General features: G+C 37.2%; 1 protein-coding gene across 10 annotated transcripts in view; it reads right to left on the bottom strand.

Moving 5' to 3' along the window:
- Positions 1–16133, bottom strand: part of FRY (FRY microtubule binding protein) — a 310594-nt gene that overhangs the window by 9581 nt on the left and 284880 nt on the right. For 5 of the 10 annotated variants that reach the window (XM_075198969.1, XM_075198963.1, XM_075198966.1 and 2 more), the window contains 8 exons: positions 12368–12568; positions 9158–9319; positions 5826–5989; positions 5430–5619; positions 4854–5003; positions 3019–3117; positions 2300–2383; positions 1247–1318 (listed from right to left, as the gene is read on the bottom strand). In XM_075198969.1, the coding sequence (XP_075055070.1) occupies positions 1247–1318; positions 2300–2383; positions 3019–3117; positions 4854–5003; positions 5430–5619; positions 5826–5989; positions 9158–9319; positions 12368–12568 (1122 nt within the window). The remainder of the gene's footprint in view (positions 1–1246; positions 1319–2299; positions 2384–3018; positions 3118–4853; positions 5004–5429; positions 5620–5825; positions 5990–9157; positions 9320–12367; positions 12569–16133) is intronic. The other 5 variants (XM_075198964.1, XM_075198971.1, XM_075198965.1 and 2 more) reach the window with 1 other exon arrangement.

Here is a 16133-nt window from a genome sequence, read left to right as displayed (position 1 = left end):
AAGGTCTATGAATATAGGGATTTATGTTCTAAATTCCACTCTCTCAGTCCATAGACTTCTAAGTTTCACTCTCAGGTCCATACTGATCCTTCAGAAATATCTTCCTTGCTATTTTCCCCATAATTCCACCAGTTTTTAGGTCTGACAATATTTCTTACAATTCTTTCTCCAGTCTCTCAGACTAGCAGAAAACCATTTGGGTGTGAGATCCGAATTTCTATTCTTAATCTAGTGTTGAAACACAAAACACATCTAGTTACACAGGCAGTATACGCAGGGGCGGTCCTATGTAATTTGCCAAATTAAGATATCACACCCTAGTTTTTCATCTGCAACCCTTCTCTGTGTTATCATCAGCTGGATAATATGAATTTTAAAGAAAAATATAAAAAAATCCCATGTAATTGTACATGGAAAAGTGTACATACACCGGGTATATCTAAATGTATTTTTTTTTTTTTTATTTGATTTTAACTTCTGGGTAATTTCCTAAAAATTCGTGGTACAGATTGTTCTTAACTACTTACATTTACTCTTAATGCACATCTGTGTAATGAACGGACACACACCGTAGAAGAGCTCTTTTACAACAGGTGCTGGATTGTTTGTGACATTTCAATGGACCACTAAACAAAGTGCAATTTAACTTACATAATACAGCTGCTAATAAGATTCATAAAATATATGTGTAAATGTTCTCATACAATATCCATCAATGGTATTACTGATAGGAAGTCTGCTGTATATAAGGACATTTTCCCCATATTCACAGCTTTATCTGAAATATCTTCAGATCATATGCTTAAACGGTTACATGTATACTTGTAAATGTCCAATTGTGCTTTTTTTTTTAATAAGTCAACTTTTGTTTTAGATTATTTTGGTCCTTTAAGTCATAAATAATGATGTCAATGTTAGCATTGTGTTACAGAAACTCCTGCTGTGTAGACAAGAGAAAGCCTTGGCTTTCTGACATCCGCAGTCACTCATTTATTCCAAACGATCTACTTCTCTGCCGAAGAAATAAGTGCATACTAGAGGAAACCACCTGTCTCGGATATCATGGGCAAGTGCAATAGGGCAGTTAGTTATAATGACGAAGGTGAGACCATGCCCTATATATCAACAGCAATCCAAAGGGAACATCAATTGTTAATGTAATCACATGAGTTTAATATTAATTTGTAGAGGGAGTAGGGACATTTATACAAAATAGTGGAACTGAAAGTCACATTCCAATGCATACCATAGAATTTCCCATTTGAGATAGGGTAATGGGCCCACTCATAGCACTGTTTTCTATGACACGGATTTGCTGCTGGTGTAAGACAGAGGCTCAATTAGTAAGGTGAGTACAGACACAGTTACCATTTGCCAAATGGACATTGAATTAAGCCGACAGAGACTCCGATATAACACTTGCAGAAAAGACTAAATTGTGATCTAGGAACACTTGAGTGTGTTAGGCGTTACTGTACTTTTGGTAGTTTTTATATATTTTAGACTGAGCAAAAAGTCTGCCATGTCAGCTTAATTTGAATGATTTGGAATATAAATTTATTTAATAGTAAAACAAAACAAAAACAGTATACATAGTAAAGGAGATTAGAGAAGCAGGGGAACGGGTGGGATAAAGGTTACAAGCAGAGGCCGCAGTCGCCATGCCATGGTTATCGGAAGGTATGACATACGTACAATTTTGGCGGAACCTGATGCAACTGGTTGCGTCAAGCACATCCTGACTTTTGCATAAACAGAATCAGGTGAAACTAATTTCATTAACGTACAAATGAGTGAAATAGGTTCAACAAGTCATATTTCTACAACGCCTTGCAATCACAGCACCGTACAATAACTCCTTATGCAATTTTGTTAAAAGTAAATGCTAGATTAAAAGTCCATTTTCTTCTCTTTTACTACCAAGACTTAGAGGAAGACCAAAGTTAATGTTGTTTAGTCAATTAAAATGACACTGGCAAGAATACACACTCATAGTGTGCGCCGAGTCTGCCGTTATTAAAAAGTTATATCAGAACAATTGCATGGTATCATTGTACAGGGCTGTGGAATAAGACACAGGGGTATATTTACTAAACGGCGGGTTTGAAAAAGTGGAGATGTTGCCTATAGCAACCAATCATATTGTAGCTATCATTTATTTAGTGCATTCTACAAAATGAAAGCTAGAATCTGATTGGTTGCTATAGGCAACATCTCCACTTCTTCAAACCCGCCGTTTAGTAAATCTAACCCACAGTGTTTTTCCCCATCATATAAAGCATGTAACGCGTCTTCTTACTTTTTCTTCTGAGTCTCCAGGTTGGCAGGTGATGACTCCGTCTTTTGACCCTCCCACAAACGTTGACTTACAGTTTTTTAGCCACTTAATTAACAAAAAAAGAAAAGAAAAAAGATATACAATAAGTGTTATGTAAAATGCATTCAATAAAAACCATCAGAAAAGCATCCATACATACTGTAGTCTCAGTTGCATTATACATTTTAAATGATATTGCTTTTCTAGCCAAGGTACTATATAGGCAAAGTATTCTCAAAACAAATAAGCAACTCCTGTCGCGGAGATGTATATTTGTATGTATACACTTATTTATATGGAGCCACACAATGTAGAGTCATGTGAGAAAGTACACCCTCTTTCAAATCAGAATGTCTATACATCAGGTCATAATATTAAGTAACAATTATCTAGTACTAGCAAAAATCTAAAATCTGATAAATCTCATGTGAAAATTAGATTTACTCTTTCATATTTTATTCAACAAAATAATCTTAACATGAAGAAACCACATCTGAAGAGTATGTACACCCCACGATTCATTGCATCACTGAGGAACAGCAAAACAAAACATTAAATTGCTATGGACTTTTGTTCTCTTAACTGAAGCAATAACACAGTTCAGTAAGGTTTATATCGAGAGGTTTCCTCTTTAATTTGTCTAGATAAAATAAAAAACAACACACATTGTCAAACAATTTAATGGAACTCTAAATACTCACTGAGACTGTTGCTTCCTTCCTGTTGTTGTAAGTGTCCAAGTATTCTTGCAGTTCTAAGACGCTGAACTTTAACTTCTCAAGAAGTCCACAGGATAACAGCTGAAAGCCAAAGGTCATGTGTGGTTATTACACTACTGACTGGGGTGACTGGTCCAGTGCACCAGGCCTAGGCTGGTGTTGGGACTTGTAGGAATAGACTTACTAGCTATAGTGACTAGAACATGACATATTGCACCGTCACATGTGGGATCAGCGGAAGGGAGAGTTTAGTGCTACTCATTCACACTTACAAGACAGATGGATAAATAATCAAACACTCATGATGTGCCCCTGTACAGACACCACATTTATTCCACTAACATTAGAGTCTACAGAAGCAAAGTGTTTCCTGACAGTCAATTTACAAACACAATTTGTAAGATATTCAAAATCTTTTGTGGGAGTTGTAAAAATATTATACATTTTAGTATCACCACAAGCTAAAGTTACATGGAGATCAGAAAGTCACAATTACAAAATTGGTAGAATATAATTCCTTATGGAGGAATATGGAGGTGGTCTCTTCCACGAGAAAAATGTAATTGTTTTGATTATATTTGTTATTTTAGGAGGTTACTTATGTTTACTGTTGTGCAGTCTGTGGAGAATATTTAGTTGGACTAAGCACTTTTGGTACATATTAAGTAACTGTGTCTACAACAGACAATCATCATATTGAAAAGGGATGAGTATAAAAATATTACAAATGGCAGTCATGAAATAAACTGGATAAGTTAGTTAAGTTATAATATAATTTATTTTAGTTTTGAAATATTGTATAGCTCAATATGTTGTCTAAAAAGTTAAATAAAATTGAACTTTACCATTTGTTACACTAGAAATAAATATATGTTTTTTATTTTATGTATTTTGGATAAATGATCCACATTCCACAGTGGAAGACCAAACTGGACAGATCTAGTTGTTTGGTGGCCAGGCTGAACAACCAGATTGCAAGGGGCACAATGTTTCTTGTCAGCCAATAACCAAATACTGCGGTCATCTGTCAACAGGATAACTAGTCTGCAGAATACAGTGTGTCTGATCTGAGCAGAATTTGAACAAACCATGCGATTGTTAACAGCCCACACAAGCAACGATTCCAGGACACTTTGGCTATATTTAGACCCTTCCCCGACATCATTTTAGACCAGACACGTTAAGATCCGGATCTGGATCTAATTTAGCCACAAATGAGTGGCCAGATTCAACTAACCACTCATAGGTCAGTATAAAAGGACCTGGTTCACATGGAGTCCCATGAGAATGGTCAGCTGATAACCAGCCACACAGTGACTACCATCACCAGCTGACTGCATTAATGTAATTTGCTCTCAGCCATTGTTAGTGGTCAATGGGAGCACAACAAATGCTGCATTTTCATGTCAGCTTGGTCCAAACCAGTCAAAGTATCCTACACAATGACCCAATGTACGGTAAGCTTTAGTCTAAAGCTGATCGGGCACTGTGGAGATCTGACTGGCAAAATCTAACATTTGTACCGAACATACACACACACACACATATATATATATATATATATATATATATATATATATATATATATATATATATATATATATATATATATATATATATATATATATACACACATACATACATATATACACACATGCAATATTCTCTCAGATTACAATTGAGGATACTGGAAGCCTTAAAAAAAACGATTAAGCGTATTATTACATAATCAAAATAGTAGATATACTCAAAAGTAAATTGCATTGTTCAATTATGTTTAATTTAGCACAACATAACAAAAAAACCACCATACTCACTGTTTCTGCATCTACAAAGAGAGTGGGGCATTCAGAACACAGCGTTAGTAGCTGTGATGTGCTCACAAACTTTGACCCAATACCGCGAAGACTGTCTCCAAGGTAACACGCAGCATCACACGTCAGGAAACAGAATCTCTTCTGTATACTCTGCAAGGTATACATCCAATAACATTATTACATCCGCTGAAAACCAGCCAAAGCACATTACAAAACTAACCCCATCTTAACCACGTAAGCACACTTACATACTATGTGTCTAGAAGTAACAATCACAAACAGATAAACAATAAAATAAAAGCTGGCATCTAGTTTTGCGAACCTTTATGCTATATGAAAAGACTGATATGGACAGTAAATGACCACTTCCTGTGTACCAAACATCTGGATGTGTGTCCTACATGCTTTTGACATTTGCTCAGCCCTATTAGGACTTTGTGTATAATATATACCTCCCCTTGATGGCCACAGTAGAATTCTAGAACTTTGCAAACCCTATAAAACCTTAGAAAAAGAAGTTACTACTTTCATTCTCTACATCTCCTTCATCCTGAACTTCCTGCCTGAGGGCCCCACCTTGAACAAGGAGGAGAAGACGTGAAACGTGTAGACTGCACAGGACCCGTCAGAATCTGACATGAGCTGATTGATGTGACTCCGCCAGGCTTCCTCCGCATCGTCACAGGCGGTCGGCTGAAAAGCAGCCAAGATGGCGGAGAAGAAAGGCGACGGTGGAGGTGGTGTTATCCTGTCGCCATTTCCAAAGCTTTGAAAAAAAGAAAAAGTAAAAGAAAATCACTAATTGAAAATAAAAGTATTAGAATAATCAAACAAGTAGATAAAATTAGCACAAGAACTAGGGATCTTTATTTGCCTTTACTACATAATGCTAAGCAGCAACTATTAAATTACAATCACAATGTCTTGAAACACACATTTATTACCGACAGGAAACAGACCGTAAACACAAACCTGGTTAGTGCATACTGCTCCAGCATCCGCTCATCCTTCTCCTCCTCAGCCATCTCCAGGCTATAGCCGTCATTACATTCAAACACTACTGGCATTTCACTCATTGACCCCGACAAGTCATCTTCTTGTACAGTCGCATCATCTTCATCAAGAGCAGCATCCGCCTTCAATATGAGGACATACAAGATTGTAGATAATACCCTTGACCTGTTCAACTGCAAGCAATGGTGTCTCAACACTATCTATCCATCTTGTATATCTGGACACAAATGATGAGAGAAGCCAGCATAGAGCCTGTGGTCAGTGCCGGCCACAGGGACTTGTGCTGAACTTGTACCCTCAGACATGTGCACCTGGTGGGAGAGAATGGGCAGCATTGTCCCAGTAGGTATCTGCATCATCTCTGGGCCAGAAGGGGAAGTAAAATAAATCATTACCCAACATTATTGATCCTTGTCTGTCCAGGTAAACTATTATAGTCCCAGATGTTATAAAATAATATAAAAGTAGTACAGGTTAAATAGAATGAAAGTCAACTCATTTTGGAAATTTTAACAATGCATTAATAATTTTGAATAAATCTGCATTATATCCTTTTTTCTGTATGGGAAAAAACAACAAGAAAGACAAAGGCCTTAGTACTGGTATAGCTCATAAATGAAATGAATAAACCACTGATAGACAACCTTTGGCATGTCAGCTGATGTCAATTTATATCTCCTTATAATACTAAGAATTTTGGTAGTTAAAGAATCATTTCTGTAACAACAACCTTTAAAAAGCTCAGCTGTCTACTTCGGTGTTACACGTATCACGGAAGCAAGATACTGGGATTGCTGCGCAGGTGAGCATGCATAGCCCAGTAATGTCACAATCTCCCAGGTAGACACGTCTAGACCTTCTCTGTCAAGGCAGCTTCAGGCTGTTTAATTCAGAGCTGCAGCTGGCACTTCTGCAATAGCATCCCCATTGTCTCCCTTTCATCACTGGAGGATCACAGAAGTTGCAGACAGTGGGCATCAGACTAAACGACGACACCAAAACTTATATTTTTAATGTAGAGTGTGTGATTATATAACTCCTTTAAAGGAAACAATTTGGTTCTAATCCCTGCTGTACAACCGAGAAAAGGAACTTACAAAAAAAATTGTGACATAATAATTATAAGTCATAAGCAGCAGCATCAAGCTCAAACCCATTGATTCACTCATTGATTAGTTATATTTTCTCTTATTCAGTCATCCTACTTCCAAGGATATAAACCAAGCACAGCTAAATGTAAATAATAATCAATGCTGTTCTGCATAAGCTAGAATACCAATGGCTGCCCATCCCTGGACTGTATATACAGACACACATTTTTAGAGGGTACATATTTAAATGGCCCGCACATGCAAAATATGCCAGAATAAAAAGAGCCAGTGTTCAGTGACTGCAGCGATGTGTTGGAGGCGTTTTCGTGTTTAGAATCTGTTTACTGATGCAATCTATATGCTGCAGTTTGCTAAGAGCTTATATATACAGGAAAGAAAATATTGATCGACTTTCACCAACCTTTGATAATGTAAGAATCGAGTCTTCAATGCACCAATCCCTTCAAACAGCAGCATAGAGCAGTTTTTGTGCAAATCTAGCAAAATACTGTGGTCAGAATTTAATATTCTGATAGTGTGCCAAAAAGGCATGAATTGATTCAAATGTGCATTATGCACAATAGGGCTCCCACATAGGAAAAAAAAAAAATCACGTAGAAGACATACAGCCCACATCATAAAAAGCATTTTGTGCCCAGTGCCTTCTAACTGTGTATCCGATAGTTGAACATGCAAAAACATCAACAGTAATTCAGGTGTAAGTGAGAAGCGCTTCTGTTACACAGATCAGTGTCAGAAATGTTAGACAGTAAAAATTCAGAAAGGATTAAATAAGCCACAAACAGAGCACAGACGTGGAATCACAATAACATGCATCCATATTTCACATGTAATATATATGTAAAAATATAGTTTTACCTACCAGTCTATAGTTTATTAGGGTATTTCACTGTCTATTAACAGGATGTTTTGTATCTAGAGAGCAACTGAAATTAGAAGAACTGTAAGGATTTCACACTGACCAGTAGTAGACATACATAAAGGCAAACCGCAGGCTGAGTGTGGAACTTGCACATTTCACTGGTGGAATTGTGCCTTATGTGTTCTGTGCGGAACTTCTGCTATCATTTTTGTTGCGCCCGGAATCCCCCTATTCTTTTTTTCTGCCGTAATTCCCTCTTATATTACTATAACCACACCACAGAGTAGAATTAATTGACACCATTGTCTCCAAACTATATTTGTAGACTATAAATTCAATGAAATGCAGAAAATCGCAAATACGCCAGAACTTTGCAACTAAATTGCTTGCGCCGCAATATTCAATTAGCGTGAAATCCTGCTCACTTCTACCGCAGACACAGCGTTCTGCATTCCACAAGGAAATGGCTAACCCAAGCATAGTCATACAGTAATGACATCACTTACAGATATGCCCAATAGCTTATTCTGAAGCCCAGAGCACACTGCAAGGTAAGATAGGGGCAGACGGATTTCTAAATTCTAAACTTTTATAGTGATTAACACTTCAGGAAATCAGTTTCCATTCATTAATGTCAATCAATTGTCTGCAGCTGCCAGTCTTATGCAAACCAACAATCTGGTCAGTGATCATATTCCGAAGGATTACAAAAAGTCTTCCTAGAATTCTATGTAATGAATATTGATTAAATTTCTATATTAAAATTAATCTAATAGCATCACTATGATATTAGGCAAGCCATAAAATCAAACTTGACTAAATCCTGAGATGTTAGAGATGTGTTTAATTATCTTATTTACAGTATTTACAACAAACATAAATAGGTCAATTATGAAATTAAAATAAGGCATTAAAAATGCTTAATATTGAATTTTCACCTACAGATATAGTAAAAACTATAGCCTGAGATATTGGAAGACACAGCAGGAGAACAAATGACGCCAATAGTCCTTCTGCCAAATAATTTAGATACATGTGAAATACAGGCTACATACATTTAAGCAAATAGCCTACCATAAGACCAGACCAACATTAAAGGTGGACAAGATGTTAGCGAGGTCCTCATTAAACTTTCTGTTGCTGAAAGGGCCCAAAACTGTGTCCTAGACCCTCTTGCCACAGAGCGCTTAACATTTTGTCACTTTGTTAATTTATTAGTTCCCCCTATTCTTTCATTTGAGGTTACAGAGAAATTAAAGGGAAGAAGCATTCATTCTGCTGCAGCCAAAATTTGAGTTCTACCAAAACTCCATCACCTTAGAATCCTCAGATAAGAGTGGATTAGTGATTTCAGGCAAAGACGCATCAAAACTAGAGGTTCTTGTGTTAAGGGAATGGGGGTCAGCAGAGGTTGTGTCACATGATGTGGAAGGAGATTCCATGTGATTGGTCTCATCAGACGGAGAAAGGCTTATAATCTACAACAAAAACAGAGACATAGGAAGTTGTAAATCCTTACATTAGAACAGTGTACAGTGTTTGCCTTCATTCGACTTCATTGTAATAATGATCAAATTTAAACAGTTATTTATGAAGATACTGTAAATCTGATCACAAGTGGGTAATAAATATCATGAGCAATGCTGATCTCTGGTAATGGCAATACCTTAGTGGCAGCTGCCATATTGGTGCGCTCAGTTTATAATCATAAGATTATCTCACTAGACTAGACAGGCATGCATTGCTGTTACTTAAACTGTACCCACTGTATCTGAAAAATAAAGGCTGCACATCCATTTAGCTGGTCTAAGAAGAAATCCAATTATTGAAGTTACAGTTATTTAATAGGAGTCAATGGTATTGCACATATTCACACTATAGATTCTCTACCTAAAGCATACCACATAGAACTAAAGTTATACTATAACACCCCTCCCCCCCATCAAGCGCTGTTTGGTATGCTCGATGTTCTTAATATATCTCACTTTGTAGTGCAAGATCAAAGTGTCAGTTCTCCAGTCGAGGGTGTTACAGTATCATTTTACGTCTGGGTGGTGTTCTTCCTTAATACATTCGAAATGCCGCAAAGTTTATTGTACGATTTATCCTTCACAGCCTTTATTAATGCATAAGTTTAGCAAAGGTTACATTAAAAAGAAAACTCTGGTGTCTAAAATCAAACCTTCCAATATAGCCTATACCAGCACGGTAGCTATCTTTATGAATACTCTCGCTACGGGTATGTATGTGCCATGTGATCACATCTAATAGGGTTCTATGAACAGTATTTCTGCATACGAGTCAAACCCTATTTGAAGTGTCACTAAGCTGTATTCACGAGACAGTGAACAGGATGTGACACGGATGCCAGAAAAATGTCCATGTGTACGAACCCTTAGATTAGAGAGTGTCTCATTCCCCACCCAAAGCCACTACTGTTATTTCCCCACTACCTTATATATCAAGTATTACCTACACTATAGACTGTAAGCTCAGTTGGGCCAGGCCAACTTTATCTTCTAATTTAATGTCAGAGTATGTGTATTGTTTGTATCGTGATCCCCTTAATGTATAGTGCTCTGAAGCATGTTATTGCGTTAAAGATCTGTAGTAAAATTATTTTCCAAAAACATTCCCAGACTCCTTTCTTATGTTAACTATTCACTAGGGGCCTGATTCATTAAGGAAAGTTAAGTAAAAAAAAATTGAGTAAGTAGTCTCCTGGACAAAACCATGTTACAATGCAAGGGGTGCAAATTAGTTTTCTATTTTGCACATAAGATAAATACTGACTGTTTTTCATGTAGCACACAAATATCAACTTTAAATTTCAGAGTACAAATAAGCTATCAAGTATTTGTGTGCTACATGAAAAAACAGTCAGTATTTAACTTATGTGCAAAATAGAAAACTAATTTGCACCCCTTGCATTGTAACATGGTTTTGTCCAGGAGACTACTTAATTTTTTTTTACTTAACTTTCCTTAATGAATCAGGCCCTAGATGTCCAAAAACAATTCAAAATAATCAATTTCTGTTCAGTTGTCTCTAGGGAAGGGGGGGGGGGGAATTCAATACCCCCAAAGTACCGCCGCGTTATAAATATTACCGTTATTATGGTAATATTGACCCTGTTTTCTGCTCGCAGCTCAGGAAGTTGCGAGAAAAAAGCCGGCATTAGAACTACCGTAAAAACGGTAATTACACGCACTATTACTGTAATAATGGCAATAGCTTAAGCGCGGCGGTACTTCGGGGGGAATTGAATTCCCCCTTAGATGTCACATCTTAATATACAATTTTAAACCACATCTCTCCTCACTCACAATAGTACCACTATGATAGCTATGCAGCTTGACTTTCATACCTTGTATGGTGTCCCAAATAGGTTGACACAAATACTAATAATTATAGTAGCTGCAACAGAATCACATACAAAACAATATTTTGCTATTCGTTTATCACTTGGTGCTTTAACTACCAGAAACAAAATGATGCTGCTGTATTATCAATGTCTCAATGTCTATTAGCTTCTAATAGCTATAAAGAAGTGGCACATAATATACATATTGCCAGTTCCTGTGAATTGGAGCATCTCATGAAAGGCTAGTCACATAGTCAATTATAGATCGTAGACAAATAGTAAGTGATTATTTGTAACTCTTAGAGGGCTAGGAAAATATTTAAAGCAAAACAAATATTTAAAATGATCAGAACTGAGGATCTTTGAGGTTGTGATAGCAGGAGAAGAATTTTCTCTTATTTACACGTATAGGATCTATTATCTTGATCCCTTGGGACTTATAGTCCCACTTGCCTCCCCCATCAACGAATAAGGCATTATTTTTCTGTAATTTGAAGCATGCATAAAATATTACATTTTAAAAAATTACCCCACCTTTCCACACACTGCCCCTGGTTTATTAAATTGTTTAGCAGTGCTCCTCACAGTGACTACAGAAGGAAACGCTAAGTGATCATGTTTGAGTGTGTAGTATTACCACCAAAAAGAACCACTTACTGACTTTGGAATAGCCGCACCAGCAAAGCATATTTACTTGTGATGCCATTAGGCCACATGCCCGTTTTCTTTGCGCTTTTATTTTTTAAATGCCCATCAAGCGCAAACGTCTATTTGTTAAAATATTTTTACTGCCGTTTAAGAGCTCACTTTAGGTTTCCCCAGTGCAGTTGCCCATGGTAAATGCAAATAATGTAACACAACTGAGAAAGCCAGAGCACAGTTAATTATATTTTTCCTGGATACTTTTATCCCATAGACAAACACTTAAGTGCCTCCAAGTGTAACAAGGCTGATAACAAGCATGCACTCCATTACATAACAAACAAAAAGATATTGGAACATTTAAATTTATATTAATAACAAAATCTATTTTATATTGGACCAATTTGCACTTAGTAGTGGGAGAAGTAGAAGTACAGACAAATATGAATGGAATCCCATGTATGCTGCCCAGTACTAGCAGCTGAGCTCCCCTCCCCAGTAACACAGTCCTTGGACTTACTAAGTCAGAGTGCTCCAGGATTTGACTGGTGGTGAGATCTTCCTCTTCTGAGGATTCGTCCGAGTCGTCCTGGTTCATTTTGTTCAGGCTGTGTGTGCTCCCCGAGAGCTGGCTCTCCTCCAAGAGCTGCATATCGCACTTATCTAGGCTGTCAAGAGAACGCCTGCGAACTCCCCAGTTGAAATTATCCATACTTTCTCCCTGAAAACATATGTCAGAGGCTGGTGACCAAACTGTACTTAAAAAATAAAATGGTTTAATACAATCCTATGCTAACAAGAACTGCTTTATGTTGTACTAGTCTTCTCCAGTAGCAGATCCATGTCAGTATCACCCAGATGCCTGTATGTGTTTTATCTGCATGTTCCATTTCTTGCTTGAAAGGATTGCCATGCGGACCCACCCAATGGCTAATAGTTTAATTAGATGTCATACGAATAGTATGTTTCTTTGGCTACTCTTCAAAGCTCATGTATTTTAACAAGATCAGCAAATACACGAGCTGCATATTCCCACAGCTCATAGTGGGCCAATAATACATTCCCATAAGTCAAATTACAACTCAGAGATTCTGAAAGCTGGCGGGTCTCTTCTTCCAGCCAGTGTCATAGAATCAGAACCTGTAGTCTAGGAACAGGCTGAACAGTCTGTAGTAACAGAGCGAGCTGAACACTGCCACAGGCATAGCGTTTCCTGTGCCTCACTCACTAAACAATACCCCAATTACTGCTTGGACTTAAAAGGAAATGTTCATAAGGTTATACAAACGCAGGAAACACAAGTTATTTTGTGCCAGTGACCAGTAGCTGCTTAAAAAAACCACTTACCTACCACTTGCCGTATAACATTAAAGAAAGAGGGGAGTGAACGCAAAAAAGATGGGTTATTTTGCCAAATAAATAAAAAAAGAATTTTATTTATGGTCGGACTTATTGCTACAAGGCTGCTTTTCAAAGATTTTTATTTTTTAACCAAGCTGTGAAAAGAACACTGGCTTCAAATGTTGGCTTTAGTACTTGCATGAAGGATTAAAATATAATTTGTCTCTTCTGGACGAAGAAATCTACTGCCAATTATTTAGTTATTGCTGTACTTTTCACAGCATTGCATTTAGGGTGTTGCTGATGCCTACTGTCATGTTAGAGAGAACGGGCGAGAGGAGCCCAAAACACAAAGTTAGACACAAACCCTGGAGAAAAATAGATTAAAAAAAACCAAGATATATAAAAAAAAAAATATTTCTAGCAACATAGCTGACTATTGCACAAACATCCAATGTAACGCCACAAAATAATATGCAGCCATGCCTGAAAGATAATGACTTTAAATCCCAAAACGGTCTTAATCCAATCTGGTCAAAATAAAAAAAAATGCTAAAATCTGTTTAACAATAATAGACTTATTGCATTACCGTAGCTTAAGAGTATGCGCAAACTGTTCATTAAAAACAATTACATTTGGTTTTCATAACCGTTGCTTATGGGTGGGTGATTGATGAACCTCTTGAAATGTGTTTTAGTTCACAAACTCATCATATACCCCATTGTGAGGACATCTACCACAAACCTTAAACTGTACTACCTGCAGAAACAAATGTGTAGAGAAGGATTTCATCTCTTAACAGCTTATTTCAATATTTTTCTCAAATAGATTTTCAGATTAAATGCTTCAGTCCATCATTAAGTCCTTTCCCAGGTGCCCCAAGCAATACCCATGTTATACATCGAGGGCATGAGATGTACCACAAACTTAATTATAGGAATTGTTATGTATTGCACCTTATTGGCTCATTAAATAATGACCAGATCCAATTAACCATGAGCTCCTGTAGTAACCTCACCACTTTGTTGATATCTGCATTACTGGCAATGAGATGTGAGCAACAAAAGATCATTACCAAAGCATCAGTAAACACCATGTGGTGCTACTGTGACACTTCAACGCTAACTGCTTCATAAGGGTATATTTACTAAACTGCAGGTTTGAAAAAGTAGAGATGTTGCCTACAGCAACCAATCAGATTCTAGCTGTCATTTATTAAGTACATTCTACAAAATGACAGCTAGAATCTGATTGGTTGCTATAGACAACATCTCCACTTTTTGAAACCCGCAGTTTAGTAACTATATCCCATAGTGTTATGGTGTGACTATACATAGGTTATAACAATTCTTCTCCAATGGGCCATGTTTTGTCATGTACTGATAATTAACAAGTGCAGACCCACAAATACTCCCTGGTTAGCAGTTAAAAGGTCAGTTCTCTCTTTTGATGAAAACAAACTACATGTCCCTTATCTGTGCATGAACCACATCAAACGTTGCAGGAGTGGGGAAAAAAAAACCTTGTAGAATTTAGGCTGCCCAGAAACAAGTATATCTGGTCAGCCCAAATGGCCAGAAGACAAGGAGATCAATAAGTGAAATCGCCCAAAGTCTGCATGTACTGATGTCATAAAGATGACATCAGCTGACAGGATTTTCTTCCTAAAACCATTCAATTTTGTTATGGGTCTTGAAGTCAGCGTGAAACTTCAAAGTACCAGGGCTGTGTTTTGTGAGAGGATTTGTTCTGTGTGTGACCAGCTGCTATTGTTTGATGGAGGAGCTGGGGTGGTATTGGGGTGCAGGGTGTATTGTGGGGAGTATAATCTATAACTGAGGTAACTGACAGAGGAAACAATGCAATGAGGCAGAGAAGCCGCAAGTATTGTTCAAACACAGTATATGAACAACTGTGAAGAATAGAATCGTTATGTGGCATGATAGGCCCTAAAATGGGCACTATAGTATAATATATTGCTTTGTCCCTCTCTGACATTGCTAGTCACAACAAGGCATGAGATCATATTTTACAGTTGTTTAAACAAATAGTCACACCACTAAGTATGTACAAGATTTTACATGACCATTTCTCAGACAAAATAATTGAAACACAAAACAAACAAAAACGGAGAACTTAACTGGCTTTAAATATCGTTCACTAATTTCTGAGTGGGAACCAAAAGCAAATGTGTTATGAAAAAAAAAATAAAAAATCCTCCCTCCCCCTTTCACACAGAGATACTCAATGGCTGCACTAATATGGGGCTTTCCCATCAATGTCAGCACCCAGCCAACTCTGCATTCATTACATGTCTGTCAGGAATGTGACACCCTCTCTCTGAACCATTAGCCAAAACCACAGCAAATATTTTCATGCCACTATAATATTTTAGGTGCACAAGGCATGCAGCGCTAGAACACAGCCCCCTGAATCAGGGCTGAACATCAACTCTACGGGTCTCATGTGCTCAGTGGAGAGGACTGTGGTGGAATCTGACACACAGTGGCTGAATTAACACTTTCACGTTTAAAATAACATGATCTTACCTGAAGCTCCTGGTTGGCAGATATAACAAATAAGAACAAAACAAAAGATGAGAAGAAAAGCCAATTTAAGTCTCTATGGAATATATACACCACAGTTATACACAGCTTTATTATTACTGTTATTCTACGGTAAGAAACATTGTGGGATACAGTAATTAAACAGAAGATGCAAAGCTAGATAGTTGAAATATTTGATAATTGTTTTTCACTGAAAATACTATGTTCTGCTCTGGTACAGTGTTTATGTAAATCAGTATTATGGCTTCTCTAAACTTCACTTCCTGAATTAATTTTGTTTAAACTCACACCTCTACACCTAGTAAAGCCACAAATTTAAAGCTTTATGCCACCTGGACAACCCTATTTAAATTGTGCCTGGAGACAGGGGAGACATT

The sequence above is a fragment of the Mixophyes fleayi genome, chromosome 2, assembly GCF_038048845.1.
Source record: "Mixophyes fleayi isolate aMixFle1 chromosome 2, aMixFle1.hap1, whole genome shotgun sequence".
Taxonomy (NCBI): Eukaryota; Metazoa; Chordata; class Amphibia; order Anura; family Limnodynastidae; genus Mixophyes; species Mixophyes fleayi.
The sequence above is the reverse complement of the archived record's forward strand: the minus strand, read 5'-3'. Positions and strand labels throughout refer to the sequence as shown.